The sequence below is a fragment of the Siphateles boraxobius genome, unplaced genomic scaffold, assembly GCF_051911475.1.
Source record: "Siphateles boraxobius isolate OS27281-9 unplaced genomic scaffold, OSU_SipBor_1 37, whole genome shotgun sequence".
Taxonomy (NCBI): domain Eukaryota; kingdom Metazoa; phylum Chordata; class Actinopteri; order Cypriniformes; family Leuciscidae; genus Siphateles; species Siphateles boraxobius.
In genome coordinates this window covers 2,784,282-2,810,028 of record NW_027508997.1, presented here as the reverse complement: position 1 = coordinate 2,810,028, position 25,747 = coordinate 2,784,282, and the positions used below count along the sequence as shown (strand labels likewise).

Sequence of the window (25,747 nt, the reverse complement as noted above, 5' to 3'; positions counted from 1 at the left end):
TTCTTCAGGGATTGAAACTGGCCAGCCTCTGAAAAGTTATTAAAGACATTGTTAAAATAGTCCAAGTGACTACAGTGGCTCAATCCTAAGTTTATCAAACGACGAGAATACTTTTTGTGCTCAAAAAAAAAAAAATAACGACTTTATTTCAACTATTCATTTCCTTCTCTGTGGGCCTCTAGTCAGTTCACTAGAGTAATAACGCAAGCTTCTGCTGTTGTACGTCACACGCAACACGCATGTGACCAGCGTCGGCCAATAGTTAGCCTACGTGTGACGTAGCTCTACGCAATCACACTACATTAACTGACTAGAGGCCCATAGAGAAGGAAATTATTAGTTGAAATATTCGTTTTTTTTGTTTGTTTTTGCGCACAAAAAGTATTCTTGTCGCTTGATAAACTTAAGATTGAGCCACTGTAGTCACTTGGACTATTTTAACGATGTCTTTAATAACTTTTTTTGGGCTGGCAAGTTTCAATCCCTGAAGAAGCCTATGGACTAGTATGGAGGAGTGATCCAGCTCTCAGATTTGATCAAAAATATCTTAATTCGTGTTCCGAAGATGAACGAAGGTCTTACGGGGTTGGAATCACATGAGGGTGAGTAAATACTGACAGAATTTTCATTTTTGGGTGAACTATCCCTTTAAGCTCTGGTCTAGAATCGCTGCTCTAGTTGAGCTGTCCGACTAGGATGATCATATATAACAGTGTTTCCCCTACCATTGTTTTCAAGGGACGACCCCCCTACCCCTAAAAGAATGACAAAAAATATATTCCAAAAAAAAAAAAAAAACGGACGCGCGAGCTCCATGAAGTAACTATAGCGGATGGCTATGATTTTTGCGATGCAGAAAACGCGGACGATTTTTTTTTAAAATGAATAAATACACTTGAAATCAAATCGTGATATAGACTAGTGTGTGTGTGTGTGAAATATTAAACCGCAAAAATACTATTTAAATACGAATCTTTAATGGATTGGTGAATGAACGGTGCAGACGAAGTGCAGTTTCATTTACCATACACTTACACACTGAAGCACGAATGACGCTCATCTTCAGTCTCTAGATCTGCTCTGAAAGTACCGTCATGTCATAAACACAGATACTTTTCGCGACAACCTGTCAAAATAAAAGTTCGGTTTACCTTGACAGAAATATATTACTGTTCTACAGTAGAATTTAGATATGTCTCAATGTAATAATTTATTTGTATTAGTATTATTCTCATCCAAACAAAATTTAAGGAATGATCACAAATTTTCTTTGATGTTTTAATTTTAACTGGAAAGCTCATTGTGCAGCATGTTGTTTGACAAAAAGTTTGTTTAATTTCATATGATTCAAATAAATGAATACTGTATGACTTCATTTGATTACCAGAAAAAAAAACAACATCGAATTTGTGTGGAAAAAAAACATTTCATAGATTTTTTTTAATGTTGTATAAGTTTAATAATTGTATAAGTTTCATGATTTCAGTTAATTATGCTTTTTGATTACTAAACATTTTACACCACGTATCCGTAACGCCCGCTCTGTGACACTAGTAGTTTCGGGGGTCTACCATCCCCCTTGTAAAAAATCCTAGGGGAAACTCTGTATAATGTGTATGTCTCTCTTGACATCAGTAAAATATGTATTTTTGAGATTATTACTTGTGTGTAATTGCATATCTCTAATTGCACTCTAGATTCACTATGGTGGACAAGAATATATACATCGTTCAGGGGGAGATTTCTGTTGTTGTTTCTGCTATCAAGAGGAACTCTAGATGGAGTACCCATACTCCTTTGGTAAGTGATCCAGTTTAGATTTATTTTACAAACATTGTAATTATCTGAAATGTAGGGCCTGATGTCCCATTATAGATATTTGAAGTGATATTTAGCCTGACCATATGCTGATCTTAGTCACTCTGTCCATGGTGATTTGTGATGTATAAAATCTGTTGTTATGAGGAGACATTTAATGGCCATAGGCCTATGTTTCTCAAAATTCTTGAATATTTAAGTTATTGGGATAGTAAAGTTATTGCTGAAATTGATAAGGCGATAAATATTTTCATGTTATAGCTGGTAACAGATAATTCTATAACTTTGTCTAAAAGAAAAGATTAAAATCAGTTGTTTAATGCTAAAAGTGAGTTTAGGCATCAGTTCAATTCACATTTATTTGTTTAGTGCTTTTCACAATACATATCGTTTCATAGCATCTTTACAGAAAATGCATGTCTACAGTACAATTTGTGATCAGTTATCAGAGGTGACTGTGTCCAAGTTATATATATCAGAACTGCTCATACGCTCTTCTGGAAAGTGAGTGAAACACACAAACACATTTTTATCAAATCATATGTCATTACTAGCGGTTCACTTCTGCAATTTAGTGCGATTGCGTTCATATCAGCAGTAAACTGTACCAGAATTCCCATGAACCGTACCCCAGACCACCCTTTTTAAGCGGACTCTGGTACTGTTCGCGAGTGTGCACTGCACTCGAGTTCGGAAAACAGCGTTCACATCATCCAAATGAACCAAACTCTAATGTCAATCAAACCCGGCTACACACCAAAAGTGCTAGTGTGAAAGCATCCGAAGATGAAGTTTAAGTGAGTGTTAAATGTTGGCAAAGGTAAATGTAATGGTAATAATAATAGGAGAAATTTGCATGCAAAGTTAAATATCCAATATCAACCCATAGATATCATATCACCAATCGATGAAACATCTCTAATATTGGTCAATAACTGATAAGGTATCCATGCATAATGCATCCCATATTTAAATAACCTATCAAATGATATTGTTAGTGAAATCATAATATGGCAAGTTGCTAGCTAGAATGCTAAAATGATTTTCTCATTCTCTGACAGGATGAAGAACAGGACCCACTACTCAACAGCTTCAGCCACTTGAAAGACACCCTCAATAACATAAAAGGTTAGACTTGATCAAACTCCGGATTGCAGTAAATGAGTAATTAACTAAGATGGTTACTGAAAAAGGTGTCTAGACAGTTTTCTGTCCTTTAGTAGTCCGTTTATCCAGACTCTTAATTTTGTAACAGTAGCAGGTGAAATGCCCTTCTCCCTCTAAATCCTCATCATACAGATTTTTGTTGACAAGTCGCAAACGCAAGCATTCTGCCACAGCACCATTTTTTCGTTTCCTTTATTTAAGACTAGACTGAACCACGCCAGAAGGCATCAAACTAAACGGACTCATTTATCATTCGCCAAAGTGCTTCTTTCCTGCTACAGAACGAAAGCATATTTAACCAGGTGTATGCTAAATTTCCTTTGAGAAAAGGCATGGCCTTTTCAAATCAGTCAATATTATCTTTCTCAATGTCTTATTATTGGGCTTTTATGCCACCTTATCATTTTTGGGGTCCCATGGAAACTATGTCAGTGTTTGTTCATTTAGTTATCCAAATACCTCTTAATGAATAGGACAGCTAAGGTAAATGTTATGCTATGTTTTTATGCAATTGTTCCTCTGTTCAAAAAGAAATGAAAATTCTTTCTTACTGTGATGCTCTGTTGTGGTATTATGTTACAACACTTACAGACTTAAATGAAAATTGATGCTATTTAACAGTAATAATCTCCTTATGACATTAAAAACACTGAAAGCTGATTGAAGAAGGCACCGGTAGTACCTATAACTTTTTATTTCCACAATTCCACTAATATATTATACTATAAAGTGCTCACTTATGTTCACAACAGTGACATCTATGGCTTGTTTACAGAATTACACTAGAATCTTAAGAGCTTTTGTGTTCAAGTAACATTAGTGTAACTTTAATGAGTGTGATGACTGATTAAAACAAGCCCTTTAGACTGTCTTTTAGGTAAGAGGGCACAAACTATCTCGACTAACATGACTTCCCTTTGGTTGCTAAAAGTCCTGCTTAAGCATGCCAGCCTGATTCATCATAGTGAATTTCTGTGTATTAATGGAGGGGTGTGAGTTGATGAGATGTGCAACAGCTCTCTACTCTGTCTGCATGTCGTCATGCCTCTGTAATGGAAGCCCTGGACAGGGAGTCCTCTCTCTGGAGACTACTGCTGCTCTGAGATGGACAGGAGCGGCTGTGTCTGGACCCAGGCAGAAATCTACCAAACTCCCCCTCTGACCCACAGCAAAGGCCTTGTTAGTTCTCTTGCATTGTTGAGCAAGTGTTGACTTTCATTCACCTACTTCATAGTGAATAAAATGGGTGATGTTAGCTTGTTTTTCAAGCCTAGGTACACTACTGTTTAAAAGTTTGGGGTGTGTAGTATTTGTTGTGCTCACCAAGGCTGCATTTATTTGATCAAAAATACAGTAAGAACAGTAATATTGTGAAATATTATTACAATTTAAAGTAATAGTTTTCTATTTTAATAGATTTTAAAATATAATTTATTCCTGTGATGGCAAAGTTGAATTTTTATCATCATTACTCCAGTCTTCAGTGTCACATGATCCTTCAGAAATCATTCTAATATGCTGGTTTCTTGGTTAATATAATGCGTCCTTGCTGAATATACACATCTTAATTTCTTTAAGAAAATGCTCACCCCTAACTTTTGAACAGTATTGTAGGATGCAAATTAATGAGTGCAGTTATTTCTGGAGGAATCAAACAAGTGGCTGTAAGTTATGTCCATCCTTTGATCACTAAAAATCTTGAAAGCTATAAGCAAATAACCAGCCTTAATCTCACTGATTGCCTTGTTTTACTAATTGTCTCTTAATAATAGATCTAAAACCGTAAGCTCTAAGAATTGCACAAATATTGCTCAATGCCTTTTCAAGAATGATAAAATGGGTTGATTGTGGTCTGGTCATATTATGTTGCCAGTGTTTTGGCTCAGTCTACTGTGAATTAAATGTATATATGTATCTCTTAAATAGCCCAGCTGTCTTCTTAATGAAAGCCTATAATTCCATTCACATTGTGGCCTTTTTATCTCAGCCAACAACAAAAGATACCGCCAAAGGAAATGTGGATTAGCTCCAAAGGTTTACTAGCCACTTTCGCTGACTTGATAAAGGTTTCATTCTCCTTCCTCTGCACCAGCCGTTTGATTGGCAGGCACATGTGCCGTATGGCGGTAGAATGCAGCTGGAAGTATATCATCTGCAGTTTAGTTTGGGTAAATATAGCAGGGAGTCTTGTCAACCCGAGAGATAGATTGTTCTGGGAAAGGAAGTGTTGTCTCTCCCTCCACAAAAAAAGTGTTCTCGTCTTGAATGAGGCCATTTATGTATTTGTGAAACAAAGAGTTTCCAGTCCTGAGTTAAGTACATCAGAAACATGTGTTGGTACTTAAGCTACCTCACCTAATATGTACACTACACTTGTTTGAAGTAGGCCAGTTTTGGGTAAGATGTGCTGAACAAGACAACAAAGTTTGCATATTGTGAAGTGTGCAACCTCCCCCCCACAATTTGGATTTGCATGTTGGCAAGTAGCAGATTAAATAAAAATGGACCTTTTTCAACACATATTTAGGTTACATATTGTTATAGATACCATAAGTACCCTACTTTTTTTTTGACTGACATACTGAAGTCATCGCTGAGTTTTCAATTTGTCTTTTGTCTTGGAATCTCAAGCATGAAGGTGGTGACAGCAATGATCTATTTCATCTGGTGTTATTTGCACAAGACTCTTGGAGTGAGCTGTGCTTAGTTTCTGATAAGCATGCCCAGACCAAATCGGCAGACTTTTGCATTTTCTGTCTTGATTTGAGGGAAAGTTTTATGGAATGATTTTAGCTGTTGTAAAATGTGTTAAAGGGACATGTCACTCAAAAATCTGACTAACTTTATTCTGTGGAAAAGAAGACAATGGTTGCCTTGTTCCAGAAGAAAAAGTCATAAAGGTTTGTAACGACATGAGGATGAGTAAATGAGAATGTTCTCTTTAAGAAGAGTTAAAAGCATTTTGCTTTTAAGTTTTAATTGAAAATGGATAGTTATTGCCTTCCAGGACAGTTATTTTAATATGTATTATTTACATTTTTGCCAATTTATAAAATAAACGTAAAGCACAATAGTCCTCTGTTGGCAGCAGAAGCCATTCAGATGGTCTTGTTAATCCGGAATACCTCTGGAATTACAAACAGGCAACTTGGGGTGACAAATGGATGTCAGTGCATTCTGGGGTTTGTGCTCTTAGACACTCCGTTTTTGAAATCCACAAACACACTGGTATTGGAGAGATGAGCTTTAGATCTTGTGTAGCTTGGTGGTCTATGAATCTATTGGTTTTGTAAGGGATATATTCTATCTATGAAATGTGGTCTGTTTAACATCAAATTGAGAACTAGGATTCAGTATGAGGTCAGGTAATTCTGTGGGATGTTTTTGATATCCACTCTACATCGAATAGCGTACCATTGAGGCAAAAAGGAGGGAAGGAAACGACTGTTGGAATGAAGATGTCTCACCTTCTCATAGTATTCCCTTTTTATTCACTAGTCAGCCCAAGCTTTAGTCCTTTAGAGCTTTGAATCTTCCTGAAACCATCCCCCCTCCCTTTGCGTCAAAGGTCAGGTTTTTGACAAGTCTGTAGAGGAAGCCGACAAACTAAATCCTCTCATTTTTATTCATACAAATACAGGTTTAAAGACGCCACCCGGTAGATCCAATTCCAAAGCTTTGTTTGACTGACAACTCTCTCACTTACCCTGTACCCATAGCATTTCCTCTCGTTTGGTTTTCAGGTACTAAAGAAATTCCTCCTCTAATAGGTCAGACCACACCATCCGATGATTGGATGTCGACTGAGTTTTGTAGTAAACATTACAGTGATACTTTGATCACTGGTTCTTTTCAGGCACTTTCTGTAATCTCTTCATCTCCTGAACAATGGGCTGTGGAGGAATCCTTTGACTGTGTCTTCTTGATTAAGAAATTTGCAATGCCTTTGCCAGGCCTTGAGTACAGTATTTGGTAGTTCTTGTCTCCATATGTATGTATATTTGAAACTATACTTGACATCTCATACATTATTTTTTACACATCATATTTAGTCATTTTAGTTTGGATGGTTGTGGACTTTCCCCCCCAAGGTTGCTAAGCAATTTGGGACAAAAAAAATGAACTGGATCAGTAGCAGGAAATTATTGTTTGCTTAAAGAAAAAAGATTGTTTTTTTTTAAGCATTGTGATATTGTTTTTATGACAGGGGATAAACATAGCCACTTTAAGAATGTGTCTTAAGAACAAATTATTTTATTACAACTTTGCTAATTGCTTGTTGGTCGTCTTTTCAGATTCAAATTAGACAATCTACCTTTTTATGTAACTGACTTTTTTAAAGTTTTGAAGTCTAGTCAAAGCAGTTTATGCAACTGGCTGCTGGTGTCCTCTGTTTCAGTCTTAACACACACATGTATAGTGAACTATAGCTCAAGGTCAAGTGTGAGCTGTCTCAGGCCAACAGCTGTGCCTGTGCTAGCGTCCCAACCAGGGTTTCTCCTGGGGCACGTGGGAATATCCTGCTCCTTCGAGGCCCTGTGGACTCTCTGCCATTTAATATGTGCTTGCATATCATACCTACATGATCTGCAAGAAAGTGATCTGTCAAACAAACAGAAACGAGCATAGTCATAAGTCTGATCAGACAGACACAAATGCAAATGTGTTTACTTATGATGGCAAATGGAGCAAATAAATTCCCTTTGCCCTTCAAGGGAAGTGAGGGGAAAAAACATGAGGGTCTGCCACTCATGTCCTTGGTAACATCATCTGAGATGGCAAACAAATAGAAAGTAGAGTGTGAGTGTTCTCGATATCAATGTGATGAATGCTCCTGAAGGGGAGTCACTTCTGGTTTAAAGTTACTGAATACGGACAGAAAGAACAGTAATGACTAATAGGACAGATATTAGAAAATCATTTTATCGCTTTATTTTTTTACACCTTGCTTTGCTTTTTTAACGATTGTCAAGTTCTGCTTGAGCTTTTGTTCTATATGCTCCATATTCGTCTCATTTTTAAATTTGAAGTTGCAATAGTCTTTTCTTCCCTATTTTGTGATGAATAATAAAAAAATGTATGATGGGACTTGGTTTTGTCCATTGGTAATTGATTGCATCATTGGATGGTTGTGGTTTGCTATTGCTGTGATGTTATGTTAGTGACAGGTTTCCCTGCCCTAGCGCCAGTAAACGCATCATCATAGAAGAAATATGACTGCAAGTGGGAGGGGAAGTTTGTTTTTGATTAAAGATTACATGATTTAAAAAAATAAAATAAATAAGAATGTGCACGGATAAATCAAATACTGCAATATTCCATAAAATAAGAATTGTCAAATTTGATTTCATGGTCAAGTTGTAGACACAGTCTACTTAAGGAAGTAATTTAAGCTCTAAAATGCTGCTTTTGCATTCATCTTACCATTGTGGGACGTTTCTCAGTGGTATTTTACACAAGACGTGTTCTTGCATTTCAGAGTAGTCCATGTATTACATGAAACAAAACATGCTATCAGTTAATTGAAGCAACAATAAATATTGATGCAAATAAGATGATAATTAGTCAACCTCACTGAATTCAGCATGAGGGATAGGTCACGATGGTTGGCTAGTCGACTAGTCCTCCAACAACCAGTCCTATAGTTAAAACGATGTGACAGACTGTCTTGGATCTGACAAATTGACTGTATTTGTTCACTAGAGCAGACTTGATATTTGCCTTGTGCTGACATTACACCATTTTGTGAAACATACGTAATGTCCAAACTACTATCATTAACCTTTAATGCGAAGCTGAATGTTTAAAGGTAGGGTTACTGTCCGATGTGAATGTCAAAGAGATGAGATAGGAGCCTAACCTGTTGAACAGCGAGAGGTTCACTTGAAGGAATCTACAACTGCTGTCCCCTGAGGAGGAAGGCCTTTTTCCATTACGCCCAATCTGCTGTCCTAGGTTTCCATCACACAACAATTCTCAACTGTCCCTGGATCCTCTTTGCCCTTTCTCGTCTTAATGAGAGATAAGAAGAGAATACTTGCTTATGTTTTAACCTTGTAACTGATACCGCACATTGCTAATTTCTTTGATTTGTTGACAAGTCTAAATTGTCATGTGTAAATATTTTTTTGATTATTTACATAGATTGAGGAACCTTGGGGTTAATTTCCCCAAAAAGTGCTAACATTGTGTTAACATTGCTAACACTTGTTTCATCATCTTGATTATTGGCTTAAGCAATGGCATAAGTTTGCATCTGACCAGTAGGCCTTATTCATGAAACTTTCGTAAATATGAGCAAATTTATTTAGAGTAATTTGCATGTAACATGGACCATCCCATAAATTCTTACACATTCACAAATGCATAATAAATCTTAGATTTGATTATTACACGTATGTATGTTTATGTATTCCAATTATTCGTAAAAAGGCTGCTTATGCATGCTCATTCACAATTTGCATAATCCCCGCCCATGAATTACATGTGCAGGAATGCGGTGGGATCTTCTGGACCCTTTGGCATAAAAGCAAAAGAGACTCCTTAGCCACATGCCTAACAAAAATTATGTAATGCGTTTAACTTCCAGACAAATACTACTGGTACTAATATAACTTTTTCACACTGAACTAATTGGTTAACTTATTAATTTTAGTATATTTATATGGTAAATAGCTTTATCAAAATGCAGTGTCATCGGTTTGCCTAAAAAAAACAAAACGTTTGGATGTTTTACTCACCATTTATGCATGTTGGGAGAAGGTGTAAAACAGTTTTTTCACACCAACTAACATTTTGAAAATGCAAACACTTTCATAAATCCAAAAAACTATGTCCGAACAGCTTTGCAAATGTTTTACACAAGTTAGTTTCACTAATGTGGCCCAATGTGAGACGGGGGAAGTTATGTTCATGTAACTTGTCTGAAAACAAAGTGTTAATTTTGCAATTTGGTGAGACTACTGTCTACTGATGTCACTTTTGATTCAGTACTGTTATCTAGAAGCCTGAAACAAACACCAGGAAAAAATATATTTTGGTTGTAACACATTACTGACCCCCCCCCCCCCCCCCCCCATTTCATTTTGAACATACTGTTCTGTAGCTAAAGCACTTGGGCTTGAATAATGAAATGCATTGCTTGAAGTCGTGCAGATGCTTTTCCGAAGGTGTGTTGAAGTGTTACTTTAGCTCTGTAAATCCAAAGTACATGCTTCATATGCAAGTCATCCGTCCCTCTGGTAAGTTTAACACCCAGAGCATTGTACTGGTGTCACTCGTGGTGGCAGCGCGCTCATCATGGCCTCTGTCCCGCTGTAATAAAACGCTCCATAAGTTGTGATGATGGATGCTTGTCTCCTCTTTGCCAAGCAGCAACCGAGCACTGGTTAGTAGCTGTAAATCTGGCCAGTTAACAGTGCTCTAACCAAGGACTGACAGTCAGGGCTTAGGCCCGGTGTTAGGTGGGGATGCAACTGTTGTCCTGTTTCAGAGCCTCTCAACAATGTGCTGAGTGCACGGAGGGGCCCAGCTCACAACTATTAATCATGCTCTGTGCTATGAAAGGCTTACGGGGCAGGGCTATGTGTATGGAGGAGTTGGAGGTGCCGTCGGTGCAGCGGTGATGTTGACAGGAACAGAGGACAAGAAGATGGAGCACAACAAGACGGCTGACTCCATGCAGCTCCACAACCCCATCCTAAACATCTAACCCCACCAACTTGTGCTTTAAAGAGGAAACTTTAAAAGGCGTGTGAGCAGCAAGGTTAAAACAATTATAGGGGCCAGAGAAATAAAATGAAATAACTCCACCTCTGTCTTTTTCTAGCTTACTTGCAGTGTGTTTTAGGTTAAAATCTATGATTGGGAGGTTTTGTTATACAATATAATTTTTATGCACAGTATGTCAGTACCTTAATCCGTAACATACCTTATCAGCCAGTGTAAGTTATTTATTTATTCAGTGTTTTTTTATTTGTGCAGTTTACCAGAATTGATTAAAATATATATTTAATTATGCATCCTAACTTTCACTTAATCTTTAAAAACACTAATTTAGATTAAGAACACTAATGTAGACACTTTTGAATGTAATCTTTAGCAAATTAATATCCATTTTTTACACTGTACTTTCATACTTGCTGATCAGGCCATAACATTTATTAATTATCAGCTTATCATTATCAGCTAGAATTTTAATATCAGTCTCTCTGTATTTTAAATGATGTAAAAGTAATCTCTCCATATCCACTATTCTTTAAAAGTTTCTTTTAAATTAGTTTTATGTAGCAAGGATGTATTCAATTAATCAAAATTCAAAGAGATTTTATTTATTGATTTTTTTAAAATCCTGTTCTTTTTAACTTTATCCGGAAAAAAAAACCTAGACAACATTGATAATGAGAACTTTTTTTAATCTTGAGCAGGACATCAGTATATTACAATGATTTCTGAAGTACTGATAAATGTAGTAATCATGCTTAAAATTCAGCTTTGCCATCTCAGGAATAAATTGTATTTGTAAAATATATTAAAATAGAAAACAGTTATTCTAATAATGTTTTTAATGTATTTTTGATTAAATAAATTCACCTTGATGAGCATAACACTGAAATTATCATTGTCATATTTGTATTTTGTTCCAGCTCTGACATTGCAGAATTAAAAACTGTTTCTAAAATAGAATCCGCTGTCGCTCGTCGCATATCGCCGTTGCGGCTAGTTAGGAGAAAAACTTTGATTAACTTTGATTAAATACAATTTATTGCATGTCACAATATTGCATTGTGTCTGATTATGACACTATGTAACAGACTTACATAAAATGTAAAATCGTTACTGACCCCAAACTTTGAATGGTGCTGTATTTGGAGCACATATACCTGGAGCAACAGACAAAAAAGAACAACGATGTGATGTGGTCATGTAATCAAAGTATTTAAATGGGATTCATACAACTACTTTTTATTTGCAAAGACACTGTCCACCCTGGAGGATCATAGTGATTTAAATTTTTAAATGTAGCATTTTATTAACAAAACCATTTTGGTCTGCCCATTTGTCTAATTTCCTGCTTCATTAAAAGATCCCGCCGTCACCTAAAATACTGTTGTTCTACATGGGACCGAAGAAAAATTGATTTGTACTCACGGCTCTCAAAATAGTCAAGCTCCTTCTGTAGAGATTGGCGAAGACATGCAAATTGACTCAAGTTACACTGGCAGCTTTTGTTGTGAGGTCTGCAGTAATCCCTCATCAGCACAGCAGATGATGATTAGCAAACAAGACTGCTTAATTACTTTCTGCCTTCTGAATTAATATTACTCTCATGTAAACAGACGTTCTGCTGATTTAAAAGCACTGTTTGTATGCAGCATAAAATGTCCTTCAAACTGGCTTTGAGGCATGATGGAGAGTTTTCTTCAGTGACGTGAAAGACAACATTTCGCTCAAAGAAAATGACGGCCCTATTAGGACCATTACAATTTTTATTCTCATTACCATCAGTGGTGATTCTCATTACACTCATTACTATAATGCAGTTTTATGTTACAGGTTGCAGTTCAGTCTGTTGTACCTTCCTAATGTGAGATGTCATCTGTAATTGACAGAAGGATTGAGTGTTTTTGTGCGGCTGGTTTGGATGGTTCTTTAATGTTCTGTTAAGCATATTCTTATGAGGTGGTAATTGGTTCAGGGTTGAGAGACTTGTGCTAGACGCCTGCTCACTTTGTTACCGCTGAAGGAGAGGGCACTGGCCCCTAATAACTCCACATTGAGAGCCGAAGACATTCTAAAACTGATGGGTATTAAGGTGGGTTTTGGGCCGTTTCAACACCTCTGCCTTCGTCCCGCAACCCTTTGTGTGGTGACATGTTGATGGGACAGTCTGCATTTCCAGGACTTACAAAATGACCAGGTATCTGCAGTTTCTGCAAGTGCCATGTGCTAGTTTTTGATGTGCAAATCGTACTGTTGCTATGTTTAACCAACAGGACGCCGGGTCAAATTTAGCAAAGGTTGGGTGGCTCAATTGTGTTTTTTATGGGTTATTTTTATCAGCTGTATTGCTGGTGTCTCCTGCCAGTGTGGTTTCACATCTGATCAATCATTTTGGAGAAAGCTTATTTATCATAACAGAGAATGTCCATCAGAAATGCTTTTGTATCCTCCTGAATCCCAGTAAACCAGTAAGGTGCCAAGTTAAGACTAAGAGAATTAAACCATTTGTTTGTCTTTTATTTTCTGTCTTTGAGTCAAGTCTAAAATTAGATGGCTGCTCCAAACAAATGAAGAGGTTCTCATTCAGAAATCTAGAAATTGTTGAAATCTAGAATATCTAGCATTTCAATTTTCAATTATCTCTTAACAATTTTCATAATTATTAAAGAATGGTTCTTCTATTCGTTTTATTGTAATGAAGTGACAAAGACTTTTACATCAAGATTATATTATTGAAAATAAATTGATTTAAGTTCCATTGATCTTTAAATTTCAACGAAGATTCCTGAAAAAAAGTCTGTTTTCACAAGAATATTAAACTGCACAACTGTTTTCAACTTAAAAAAAATGGTGTAACAACTTGATGCTCAAGCAACATTTCTTCTTATTTTTAATTTCTCCCCATTATCAAAGGAAACAAATGCCCTGAACAGTTTATCATATTTATTGCTGACTTGCTCTTTGTTACCACTGGCATTTTTTCAAGAAATGATGAACTAATTTGGTCATGTCAACAGCACTTTGTTGTCTGTTTTCAGTGAGTTTACCCGTCAATGACTGAGGTTAGGAAAAGATGCAAGTTACATGCAGCAGGAATAAATATATATGTGTCGGTCACACTGAATCTCACTAAATTTGGCTCATATATGTAGGCCTGACTAAATTAATAGAAAACCTCTCCGGTTCTGACTCAAGCTAATACCCTTTGATAGGTGTAAAAAGTATATCAGGTATTGTGCTTTCTGGATTCTTGCATCTGGTCAACGTAAAGCTAACCAAAATTATCTGTAATGCCAAAAGAGGAAATATGCACGATTACCACTTTCCGATTTCATTGAGGTTTGTAACATTAGAGCGAGTAGAGGTTACTCGGATTTTAATGACAATGGAGTGTCTTATGATGTTGAGAGAGTTCTCTTTTTTTTCAAGTCTGTTAGGGTGGAGAAATCAAAGCGCACAGCAGACCAGCAGTAGACTAAGCCCTGGTTGAGGGGGAATGGTCTGGGATGGGGGGTTTGCAGAAATAAGGGCCAATATTAGTATTTCAGAGGCAGCGCCTTGCTTGTGTGGCGTTCAGATCTTAAGCCCAGGGCGTCCCTGTGCGAATCCCAGACTGCCTTTATGGACTGAGCTAATAAACCTCTCCACACACACGCACACACCCTGAACACAGCTGCTTGTTATTTCATGCCCCATAAGGACCCTGTGACCACGAACATTCTAATACACATTTCTAATTAAATAGGCATGTGTGTGTGTTTGTGTGTGTGCATTCAAGTCCAACTGTCTTGTTTCGCTCCTTGCTCCACACACACACACACACACACACACACACACACACACACACACACACACACACACACACACACACACACACACACACACACACACACACACACACTTAGAGACACACAGATTGACAGGCTTATTGGCAAATAAAATTCAAACCACTCTTGCCTTGTCAATGCTAGGACAAACACTCCCTCAATGTCCCATATACAGCATACACGCAAAAAGCCATAGTTTTATGGGCAGATGAGATTTCATAGTGAATGTTGAGTCTGTGTCAGTTATTTACTACACTTTATCTAGGCCTTTCATGTTCTTTTTTATTTATTTCACATCACTATTTATTATTTCATGTGTCCTATAGTACTCCGTTTATTTATTTGAAACACAATTGAGTGAATCCCTGTTTTATTCTTACTCCTTTATTCAACATAATTTCTTGAAGAATTGTATATCATTGAAGTATTGTATCATTAAGCCAAAGCTATATTTGGATAGAGATTAAGTGCATGCAGAGGATACAGGAGAATCATGTGTATTATTCAGGACCGATCAAACACCCTATGCCCACATACACACTGCAGCTAAATGTGGCTGTCACTCATCTATTGAGTTGGTAATCCCATTCTGTAACAGTACTGGTTTGGATATTTAGAAGAGTGACAACCGCATTATACATTTGTGACAACTGCGTAAATATTAAATACAGTACATTTAGTGTGTACATAACTGAACAGAACATGCAACTCATTCACAGATTTTGATACAATTCTTGTATTTGCTCTCACCACCCATTTGTCTAGCTGTAATCTGTACATTATGGCATAGAGCAGTCGTTCTTAAGCAGGACACTGGGGTCCACTTGAGGGCCTCAGCAAACATCCAAATGACCCTCAAGGTGACTTAAAATTAGACAAAACAAACATTAACAACATTAATTAAAAATCAAGATATTTTTTATTGTAACTCGCCCCATCAAACAAAGTTTGTGTGTGTGTGTGTGTGTGTGTGTGTGTGTGTGTGTGTGTGTGTGTGTGTGTGTGTGTGTGTGTGTGTGTGTGTGTGTGTGTGTGTGTGAAGAAAACCTTGGTATGAGGAAGCCTAATTTTAAAAGTCTGACTTCTAGGAAAAAAACCTATAAAGAAAAACATGTTAATTAATAAAATTGTATAACTTTTTTAATTATTTTATAATTGTTTTATCCAGTAGAAATTGTAACTTTCTTAACCCTAATCCTTATCCTGTAAATTTTTATTCTCTAAATCATACAAAAAATGGAAAAGCAATAAGACTTAAGAATATTGTTGCTGACAATGTGTGGACTCGTGTGTGAAACAAAGTTAAGGACCACTAGTCTAGAGAGGAGCAGCTTAACAAATGTAAACATGTCGACATTGGTTTACTAAAAATTGCCGGATGTTAATGTCTCCGGTTGCTAATATTTATTTCATTAAAAATAGCTCTCACCATCAACATTGGTATCGGTGTTTCTTATTTACAGACATGAGACACCAAAACATGGTTATGCTGCGGTTATCACCATGTCAACCAGGACGGGCTCAAGAGCGAGTACTATTCCGTACACACAAAAACTCATTTAGGGCCTGTGGGGATTGTGAAGGCACTGGAGGGAGTCTTTGGAAGGTTTTTTAAAACATTTACTGTTATTATATTTCAATATTTTTTTTATATAGTTAAATGTTATAAAAAGGTTTGATTAGAATCAAATGTTTTAATGTTATGGTTCTTCTTTGCACTGGTTGGTTTGTTTTAAGGCTGAGAGGTCTTTATAGAATTATTTATTAAAAATACTTAAAAATACTTATTTTTTTAAGCATTAAATACTTAATACTTTATTAAAATGAATGGGGAAAAAATAGATCTCTACTCAAACAACAGAAATTGTTTGGATAAATTGCACATGTTTGGAGCTTTCCGTGCTAAAATGTTGAGCCTCTGAGTCTCTTATGTCAAGCTGTGGCTGTCACTCATTCCTTAAAGCATCTTCTCACTCTCTTCACCTAATGAAAATAACCGCTCTCTTTATCTGAAGGGGAGTGCATGTTTTTTTTCTTACTTTCAACTTGAGTTTCTTTAAAAAGACGAGTACTATTGTAAAATATACAACAGATGTATGGAATATGTCTGTGTTTGATGAGCCTGTGTGTTACCGTCACTTCATTAATCACTGTCCATGGAAGTTGTCCAGTGACGCCCATCACTCTCAATTACTCTTCATTGAAATGCTGTGACAAAGCTCAACCGTACGATTAAAGGCCTTATGCCCGCTGCCCACTGTCGGCAAAGAACAGAACGCTGGCAAAGTCAATAACATTCAAGTGGCCTGGCATTAAAAACCAGCTCCTATTTTAGGCCAGCAGCTGAGTTTAGAGCAGAGCTCGTCGTAAAGGTGACATGGGTCAGAACTTTTTTGTCGCCGTCGGGGGAGAAACAGACACTCTCAGATGATTAAACAACTGTCAGCCATTCGTTTGAGGGGGTGGCTGTATAAATATTCAATCGAGAGAGGTGACACGTGCGGCCATTCTTTCTAAACTTGTTGACGAGCCCTTCTTAAATAGAATCAGATCAGCGCCGCCGATTACAAATTTTGACAAAAGCCGTCATGCTGACAGGGACAGGAGACTGTGGCTCGGCCAGAAGACCCCACAGCTGACCGGGGGACATGCTAACAACCCAGGACAACAAGGAGGTGTTGACTGCTCTGGAAGCAAAATAGACCTGCTGGTACACTGGCGTGCCAACGGCCCTCCCCACGTGCTCATGCTTCTTTTACTGCCTTGCATGGTGCTATCCTGGCTTTGCAATTTAGCCTTCCACTCATAGACAAAGACTTAACAGCATTTGAAGATCTGGACATAATGCTGCAAATATGGGATGAGTGATATATAATGTTTATTATATACAATACCACATATATAGATTGTAGATGCATAGATAGACAGATATACTAGATCAATCAATCAATGTATATAAAGCACCATAAAAGTTTTTGCGCCCTATATTCCAAGTTTGCTTGAAGCCATTCGATTGCTTAAAGGAGAGCTCTGAAGCAAAATGAACCTGGGGTTTAATAACACATTGGTATTGGTATTGGTATTGTGGTATTGGTATTGGTACTGTCTTTATAAAGTATATTATTATTAAATTGTCTGTACACTGACAAAGTTCTTAGTGCTTCGGTTTGTATGTAGAGACCCTCATTAAGCTACTGTGTTAGTGTGGGGCTATTTTGAGCCTTGTTAGTGGTATTAACTAGCGATCTCTTTTTACTTATTATATGCCCCATATACTAGCTTTATAAGCTAAACAGTTTTTAGAGATAAAACTCTTTACACTCGATTATCATGAAAACAAATCCCAGAGAACAGTCGACTCGGTACCAATGCGTTATTACACCCCAGGTTCATTTTGCGCCGAAGTTCTCCTTTAAGGGGACAGACAAATATTCACATTCACAAAAGTTCACAGAAACTCTCCCCTCTCTGGTGGCTGTCAGTCATTCTAACACACACAGTGACTGGAATTTAAAACTGAAGAAAAAAAGCTTAATAAACTGTTGGATAGATCTAATACACTTGGATTTGTGTGTACAATATCTCTTTTTGTGCCATGAAGTTTTCAATGCGGCGCACTGATCTCTGTGAATCCATGTTGCTTTAAAGCTGCTCATTCTGTACCAGGGATGTGCATGAGCGATTTGTGTTGCTCTGTATTGGATCCTTTCGTATTATGATAGTTTGAAAAAGACTAAATTATCCACTTACCTATAATATATTAATATACGGTATTTTATAGTTTGATATATTTTTTTTATAGATTATAATAATTTACTTTTATTCATTTGTTGTTTTTCTATATGATAAAGAAATGTGTATTTAGTGAATTGTGCTCTAGGCAATAATGTACACATAAGAGTGATCATCAGTTCCACACACATAGAGGTATATAGATATTCTACAATGATCAAACAGCACTGGTATCAGATTGGTGTAGGCTGATACTCGGAATTTGTGTAGCGGAATCGATTTATTGAAATTAATAGTTTAAACTGATTAATACTGAACTTTTTTTCCCCCTGTTGTATTTATTGCCTTTTATGAATTGAATTTGAAATGTTGAAAGTATGAAATTGACAGTTTTGAGATTAAACTTAACCAGCTCAACTGGTAGGGTCATGGATCTGCTCCCAGTGAATTTATACCGATCCAATGTGCTCCTTGAAATAACTTAGGAAAGTCGCGTTTACCAAACGCACACGTGAAAATGCTTCATAGTATGTTTAGCACCAGTCCGTCTAGTTAAAAAATGGTGGTTGTTTTGACTGACATGGCTGTTCTCTCACGTACCCCCCAGCACCCCCCAACACCCCCCCCCCCCCCCCCCCCCCCCAGTGTTGAGCTGCTCCGGTATGTGCAGGTCAGTCTTTAGCCATCCCAGTTATGCACATAAGCCTGTGTTGGTTTTAAACTGTAAAAATTCCTGCTAAACTGCCAGTGCTGGCGGTGGTTATGAGTGATGAAATCTTGACCCGGAATTTATGACCTGGGAACATGCACCGCTGTCTTTTTCTTTAAAGTGGGCTCAGGGGTGATGGGGGAGGGAACAGTGGACTGAACTTGTGAACCAGTCGGCTGCCTTGTTACTGTTTAGTCAAGTTTAGGTTGGGCTAATCCTGGGCTCAATGCACAGATTCCATCAAGCTCAGCAGCACAGATATATGGGTCTGCTCTCAATATAGCAAGTCAATAAACAACACCCTTCTTTTTGCAGGGTTGGGGGTATTTGTGCACTGAATGATGTAGAAAATGGCCCAGACTACTCAATCTTTAAGGTTCTGTCATCATGTAGAATTTTTTTATGTACTCACTGACATTTTGGCATGAATCTCTTAATTGTCATTTAGGATGTTTACATTTGGCAAGTTTGGTTAGATTAAAACAAACTCTGATGCGACCAAACAAGCGAACCAATTCTTCTGAAAAGGTGGTCTGATGCGACCAAATAAGCGAACCAATTCTCCTGAAAAGGTGGTCTGTTTCCAATCGTACTCTGGTGCGGTTCCGTCACAATATTTTTTTTTATGTATCTTTAGGTTCTGTCTTAAAAATGACAGCATGAACGCTAAGTGAACCAGGACTAAATGTATAATTTTTCTTTTTACTCCAGACCAAAAGACCCTCAGTTAGGGCAAACTGTTAGATTAATCTTAATAAGTAGTTTATCTTATGTCAATGAAGAATCGCGAGGAACCGATCACCCATGGTAAAAGCCCCATGGCCATCTCTTCCCCAGCACGCTTTCGGCCATTTTCTTTTAAGGTGACAAAGGGGATAGCCAATTGTTTTTCTGTTTATCAGAGGTGACATGACCATTGGCGCAAGTGGGCGAGGAGGCCCACTGTTGCCATAGCTAAATATACATCCCTGACAGCTTCATAATAGGTTCCAGGAAGTTCAGTTGAAAATAAAAACAAAGCAACATTTCTAGCTGATTGGTTTTGAAAGGCCGTTTTTCCTTGCTGAATGGGAAAAATGTGGACTTCAGCATTCCATGGCAGTGATGCCAGTTGGATTGGATAGGCGCAGCCTTGCGTGTGCAGAACGAACGGGCTGAGATGGAGATGCAACAGACTGCTAAAACTCGATATATGGGAAAGTGTTCTGTCACAAGGCTCAAAAGAAACAAAACACAATAAATGCAAGGATTTGATGAGTTTGTTAAAGTATGGTGTAATTATTCACAGTCCTCTTTTCCGTAGTTCATCTAAAGAACAAACAATTAAATAATATAAAATATTCCATACGGAGTCGTTGAATTGTTAGTTAATAAATCCATTTCAATGTCACCCTTTTATCTTGGGACTGGCTAAAAAAAACTGGGCTACTTGACAAGTGTGAAAGGGAATGAGGGTCTCAATTATGCACTTATAAACTAAGCCTAGCAAAGCCTGTAATGTAAGCAACATTGTGTCAAGTTTAGTCTGAAATCTTCAGAGCATTGTTGGCATGTGGATTCTGATATCTTTTAAAAAGTGTGTTCTGGTAGCAAACTTTTTCAAATGCAGTTTTTCAGACAAATATGTCATAATTAGATAATTCTACAAAAGATTTAATTTTTTACAATGTGTTGGTCAATAACAAATAATAACTTTTTATGTTTAGATAATTTAGTGATTTTGCAAAGCAAGTTGACTGCCAGAGTTTGCTTGCGTCTTTTAAGGCATGACAGATTGCTTGCGTAGTACATAGATGTGTCAGCTTGATCTCCATTTCTTAGAGATGTTCTCATGTGAAAACGGAGCTTGAATGTTTACAAACACCTATCTCGCTGTTGCTATCTAAGAAGAATTTTGTCATGAATTCATAAAGATAATGCACTCCCTGGCCAGGGGCCCATGTGCTCAGCTGTCCCACATTACCACACAGTATGGTGGAAGAGCCACTTAACGCCGGACGGTTTAAAATTACCGCTCTGCTGGCAAACGGCTGCAGTATTCTGGTCCACCACCACTTCTGTAAATTGTGTTTGTATTTCTTTTTTGCTTCTCCGGTTTGGGGTAAATTATGTGCTGAGAGATGTTTTATGACAAACAGCAAGCCCTAGGGAAGTGCACTTTAGACATCACTAGAAAAGGTTGAGATGGGATGGGAATTTGGCTCGAGTACTTTTTCTTTTGCTCTTCAAACTCTCAGCCCATGAATGGAAACTAAGAGGGAGTTTAGGCCATGCACGAGTCTTCAAGTCCTTCCGTAATTTTTCTTCCCCGGAACGGCTCTCCCAGCTTTGTGTGTGTGAACGTCTCTGTGCGTTGAGGTTTGTTTTGAGGGCTATGGTAGTTGAACTGGGCATAGCTGATGCCAGTCTCGGCCTGTGGATATCACTCTGTAGTCTTTCACCCCTCTTTCCATGCAAGACTGCTTACAGTACTGCAGACATGCTGACCCACAGGGGAGTAATTTATGACAGTTGTCGCCTTGGTCTGCTAAGCTGCGCAGGGCATTGCCCGCCACTCTCAGCGTAGCATTTCAATATCCCGCTGGGAGTACACCCGATAGGCTTTAATGTTTGCCCACTGTGGAGACCCTGTGGTATCACTGCACAGAAATGTGGTCCCCGATCCTGTGTTGTTCAAAGCCACCAGCTGTTACCATGGAGAGAGATACTGGCACTAACAGAAGTTTAGTTTCTTTGGTCTGGGTGAATGATTACACTCTGATTGTTCCTGGCAGTTTGCTTTTGTTTTCCCAGTATTACAATGTCAATGGATAGTCATTGTTTTTTTGTTTTGTTTTTGTTAAATGACACTCATTCCTTTTTCCCCCATTTTTTTCAACTTTTTAAAACTTTTTTTTAATCAACAATATAACATTTTTGAAAGTATTTTTTAAAATTGTCGATTTGGCTCTAAGCCGATTAAGACAATACTCTGATTAAGAAAATTTCTGATTAGCCAGAGTAAGGTAAAGTCATACTTGAAGTAAACCCAAATCAAATTAAGATGAGGAGTATTTCTATTTTAGTCGCATTATCGAAGTGCATTATAGACATGTACACACCTTAATCACACTATTAAAGTCGTGTGGGAGTTTTCGCCGGATTTTGTGGCAGTGGCCGTTTGACGGCAAACGAGAGCATGGCTTCAGAATTTGTATCTGCCCCCATCATCTATTTGCACATATAGAATGACAAATAATTAACTGCACTTGAAGTTTTCGTAAAATTAAAAATGAAACCATATGGTACCATAACGATGAAAACTGTATGTTGGTAAGGAGGGAACGCTGGACGGTGTGGCATGGTGACGTAATGTTGTGTACCATTAATGTTCTATAACATGTAAAACGTGAACATGAAAGGTATGTTCTAAAAGCAACTCATGTAAACACCTTAACCAGAATATTGTCTTATTCTGAAAAAGGTCAATAATTAGATTACTGCCGTCCGTGTAAGCACAGTCAGTGTTGTTCTTTGAAACCATATGATTACTTGTTTTTGATACTTTATTTGAACCTAATATTATTGCCTCATTGTTTTTATATATCATTTGTGAAGACTAAGTGCTCTGTTTTTTTCCAACTTTTACAAAATCAAATATATTTTGCTGTTGCAGGTTACACACAGATCATAGACGGTGCAGTTTTCTTTCTGCAGTCGCCGTAAATGGAACAAACACGGCTGAAATATTCTGATTGACGACTAATCAACGCAGACCCCTAATATGTAAACACAGCCATTAACTCTCATATACTGTAGGAGTCCACACTGGACTGATCAGTTCAGACCCTTCAGAGCTCTTCATTAATGCTGTTCTGCTGTGTTTGGGTTGTTCCTCACTTGGTCCTCTGCCCTCTCACTTGCTCACACACAGCAAACTGAAACAGCTCAGATTAAGATTAATCCTCCTTAATGCACCGGCTCATAATATAGTCATTAGGTGACTTGAGCCTAATCCAACCCATCTAACCACCGTGCTTTATAAAACACACACGCAGGATTTGCTGTCAATGCTTGGAGGCTGGAAACACAGCATCACATAAATACTGGCCGGCCTGACACTTAATACTGATTAAGGCTTCATTGAATGGTAAATGTAAATGAAGCGCGTACGTGCAGAGTTTGAGTGTGAATGGACAGAGAGGCCTTCACTGCATCCATGTTACATTAGGTGACTTCATACTGACAAGAATAGTTCATCCAAAAAGGACAGTTCGCTCATGTACTCACCCTCATGTTGTTCAAACCCGTATGCTGTTATTTGCTGCAGTGGAGAATATGACTTAGCTGTTTCCCATCCAACAACACTTAATGGTGACCCAAAAATGATGACCAAAAAAAAAGAGAACTTCTAGCTATATTTTAGGTTTTATCAGTCTTATTTTTCAGTGATTTCAGTTGATCTGCTTCAGAACTTGGTGATCCATTTACAGCAGTTATTGATTTAATGGGGTAAATCAAGAGGGGTAAAACTCAGTGAATAACAAAAATGTTGGTCTGTTCACACTACTTTTATGGTATTTTATGGAACAGCCATGATCACAATGCCCTTTTATTGTACCTTTTTGCTCTACAAAAAAAGGAAGTCAAGGAAAGTTTGGAAATAAGAAAAGACGTGTAAGGAAGGACAATTTTAATTTTGGTTTGATTTGAACGGCTATGAATCCCTTGCGCTCTGGCTTATGGTAGTATGTAGACAGGCTGCGGAAAGCAGCAACACAGCTGGCTTCTGTTAAAGAGAGAGGCAGAGAGAGAGTTCAGCACCTTTGAGATTAATCAGCTGTACTCTGCCGCAGTGAAGAGCTCTGCTTCGGCCTTGTTGCCATTTTTATTCATAATGTATTTAAACACTCCGATTGACCAAGTAAATCAGTTGTTTACTTAAGAATTGACGAATTATAATTTGAGTATTTTCACGCCCTAATTATTATAGTACAGTGCTTTTAGCAAATGTATCTGTGAAAAAAACAAAACCAAAGGACCAAGCAATCAAAAGTTTGTCAGTGTTATAGGGATATATGTGCTTACTCACAAAGCAAGCGACAGGAGTTCACAAATTTATATACTACCATTCAAAAGTTTGTGGTCATTATTTTTTTTTTTAAATCTTATTTTAAGAAAAGAATAATTTATGAATCAAAAAATTATTATATATGCTACAATGTTACAAAAGCGTTCTATTTCAAATAAATTCTGTTCTTTTCCTGTTCATCAAGAAATCCTGGATTTTGTTTTAATCACAAATCAGCATATTAGAATGATTTCTGAAGGATCATGTGACACTGCAATGTAATGATGCCGAAAATGAATCTTTGCACTCAGAAATAAATTACATTTTAAAATATAAAAAAAACGGACAGGCTATTTATAATTGTTATACTATTTCACAAAATACTGTTTTTACTGTATTCTAATAAAAAAATGCAGCCTTGTTGAGCATAAGAGAGTCAAAAGGAATTTACCCCAACCCCAAAGTTTTAAGCGGTTTTATAAATCATGATTATGAAATATTGGCATATTGTTGAACACTTTTTATTTACTTTTTTTATTTACTTTTTTTTTTTTTACTGAAGCACACCTTTGTTCCCCCCCTTGTTCCACCTCAAACCGTGGTCTAATTGTAGGCAGGGCTTGTTTTAGCATGCTTCACAGTGTCTTGTTAACACAGTAGCCGGGGCCTGTGGTCTAAGTCTGCAGTGCGTGGTTGCAGGATATGCTCTCTCACCCCATGGGAATGCAATAAGTGTGGAACTGAAGGAACACAGCAGGTGAAACAAATAAGACCCAGATTCCCCCTCCCCCTCTCCCTCTTGTCACCTTGCTTTTTTCCTTTTCTCTTTCCCTTGTTCTTTTTTCTCTTTCCTCTTTCAGTCTGCCCTTTCTCCTTCCCTCATTCTTTCCATGCAGTTGTGGATGATAGTAGTCATCAGGAGTGGTGTGAAATTAACTGGGAGCCAGAGCATGTGTGGTGATTTATCCTGCCGAGCTGACCGCTCTCCCAGGCTTAACCCCATGCTGTACACCAGTCAAACCCGCTGCGGACACCCATACCCTCACTCAAGACACACAGGAGGGTATCTGCAAGGGTACACGTTCAAAGGATGCGACGGAAACAGCGAGTCTCATATTGGCTGTTAGTTTTTCCTCTAAATAGAGGTGCTAATTTGGGGCTGCCTCGGCTGAAGGACACACTGAGAGGATGTCTGAGCTCTCTATTTCTAAATAAAAAGAATAAGGATTGAATTTAATTAGAAAACCAAGCGGGAGTGGATTTAAATTATTATTGGGCAAAGAATGTTTTATCTGTAAATTGTTAACAGTGATCATGTAGCCCTTCCTGTTGTCTGATAATGTTTCAGAGCTCTGGTTTGTGGCTAAAATGGTTGCAAAAACATAACTTAAAATTAGGGCTGCACAATGTATCGAAATTATCGAAATATCGCAAATGTATATATCGCGATATGCATATCGCAACGGCTTGCAATAACTGGGGTCATGAACTAAAGACAAAGAGAAAATCACTCACTGCTCTTGGTTGAATGGCTTTTGTAGCTTTAATAAGAATCAGTGTATAGTATACATTTAATTCATAGAGTGAAAACTAAGCCGTGTTTTATTTTTACATTTGATTATTCAGTTTCTGTTGTTAAATAAATCTGAAGGTGTAGGGATGTTTTCTTGTCACAAAAAGAATGTGAAACATGTATGTAGGTTATATAATAAATAATTTAAG

At 37.6% G+C, this 25,747-nt stretch overlaps 1 protein-coding gene across 5 annotated transcripts in view; it reads left to right on the top strand.

Annotated features, from left to right (window-relative positions):
* The window catches only part of gbf1 (golgi brefeldin A resistant guanine nucleotide exchange factor 1), an 86,904-nt gene that overhangs the window by 9,361 nt on the left and 51,796 nt on the right, over window positions 1-25,747 (top strand). For all 5 annotated transcript variants that reach the window (XM_077196993.1, XM_077196992.1, XM_077196991.1 and 2 more), the window contains exons 2-3: window positions 1,698-1,800; window positions 2,880-2,946. In XM_077196993.1, coding sequence (XP_077053108.1) covers window positions 1,705-1,800; window positions 2,880-2,946 — 163 coding nt within the window. In that variant the 5' untranslated portion in view covers window positions 1,698-1,704. The remainder of the gene's footprint in view (window positions 1-1,697; window positions 1,801-2,879; window positions 2,947-25,747) is intronic.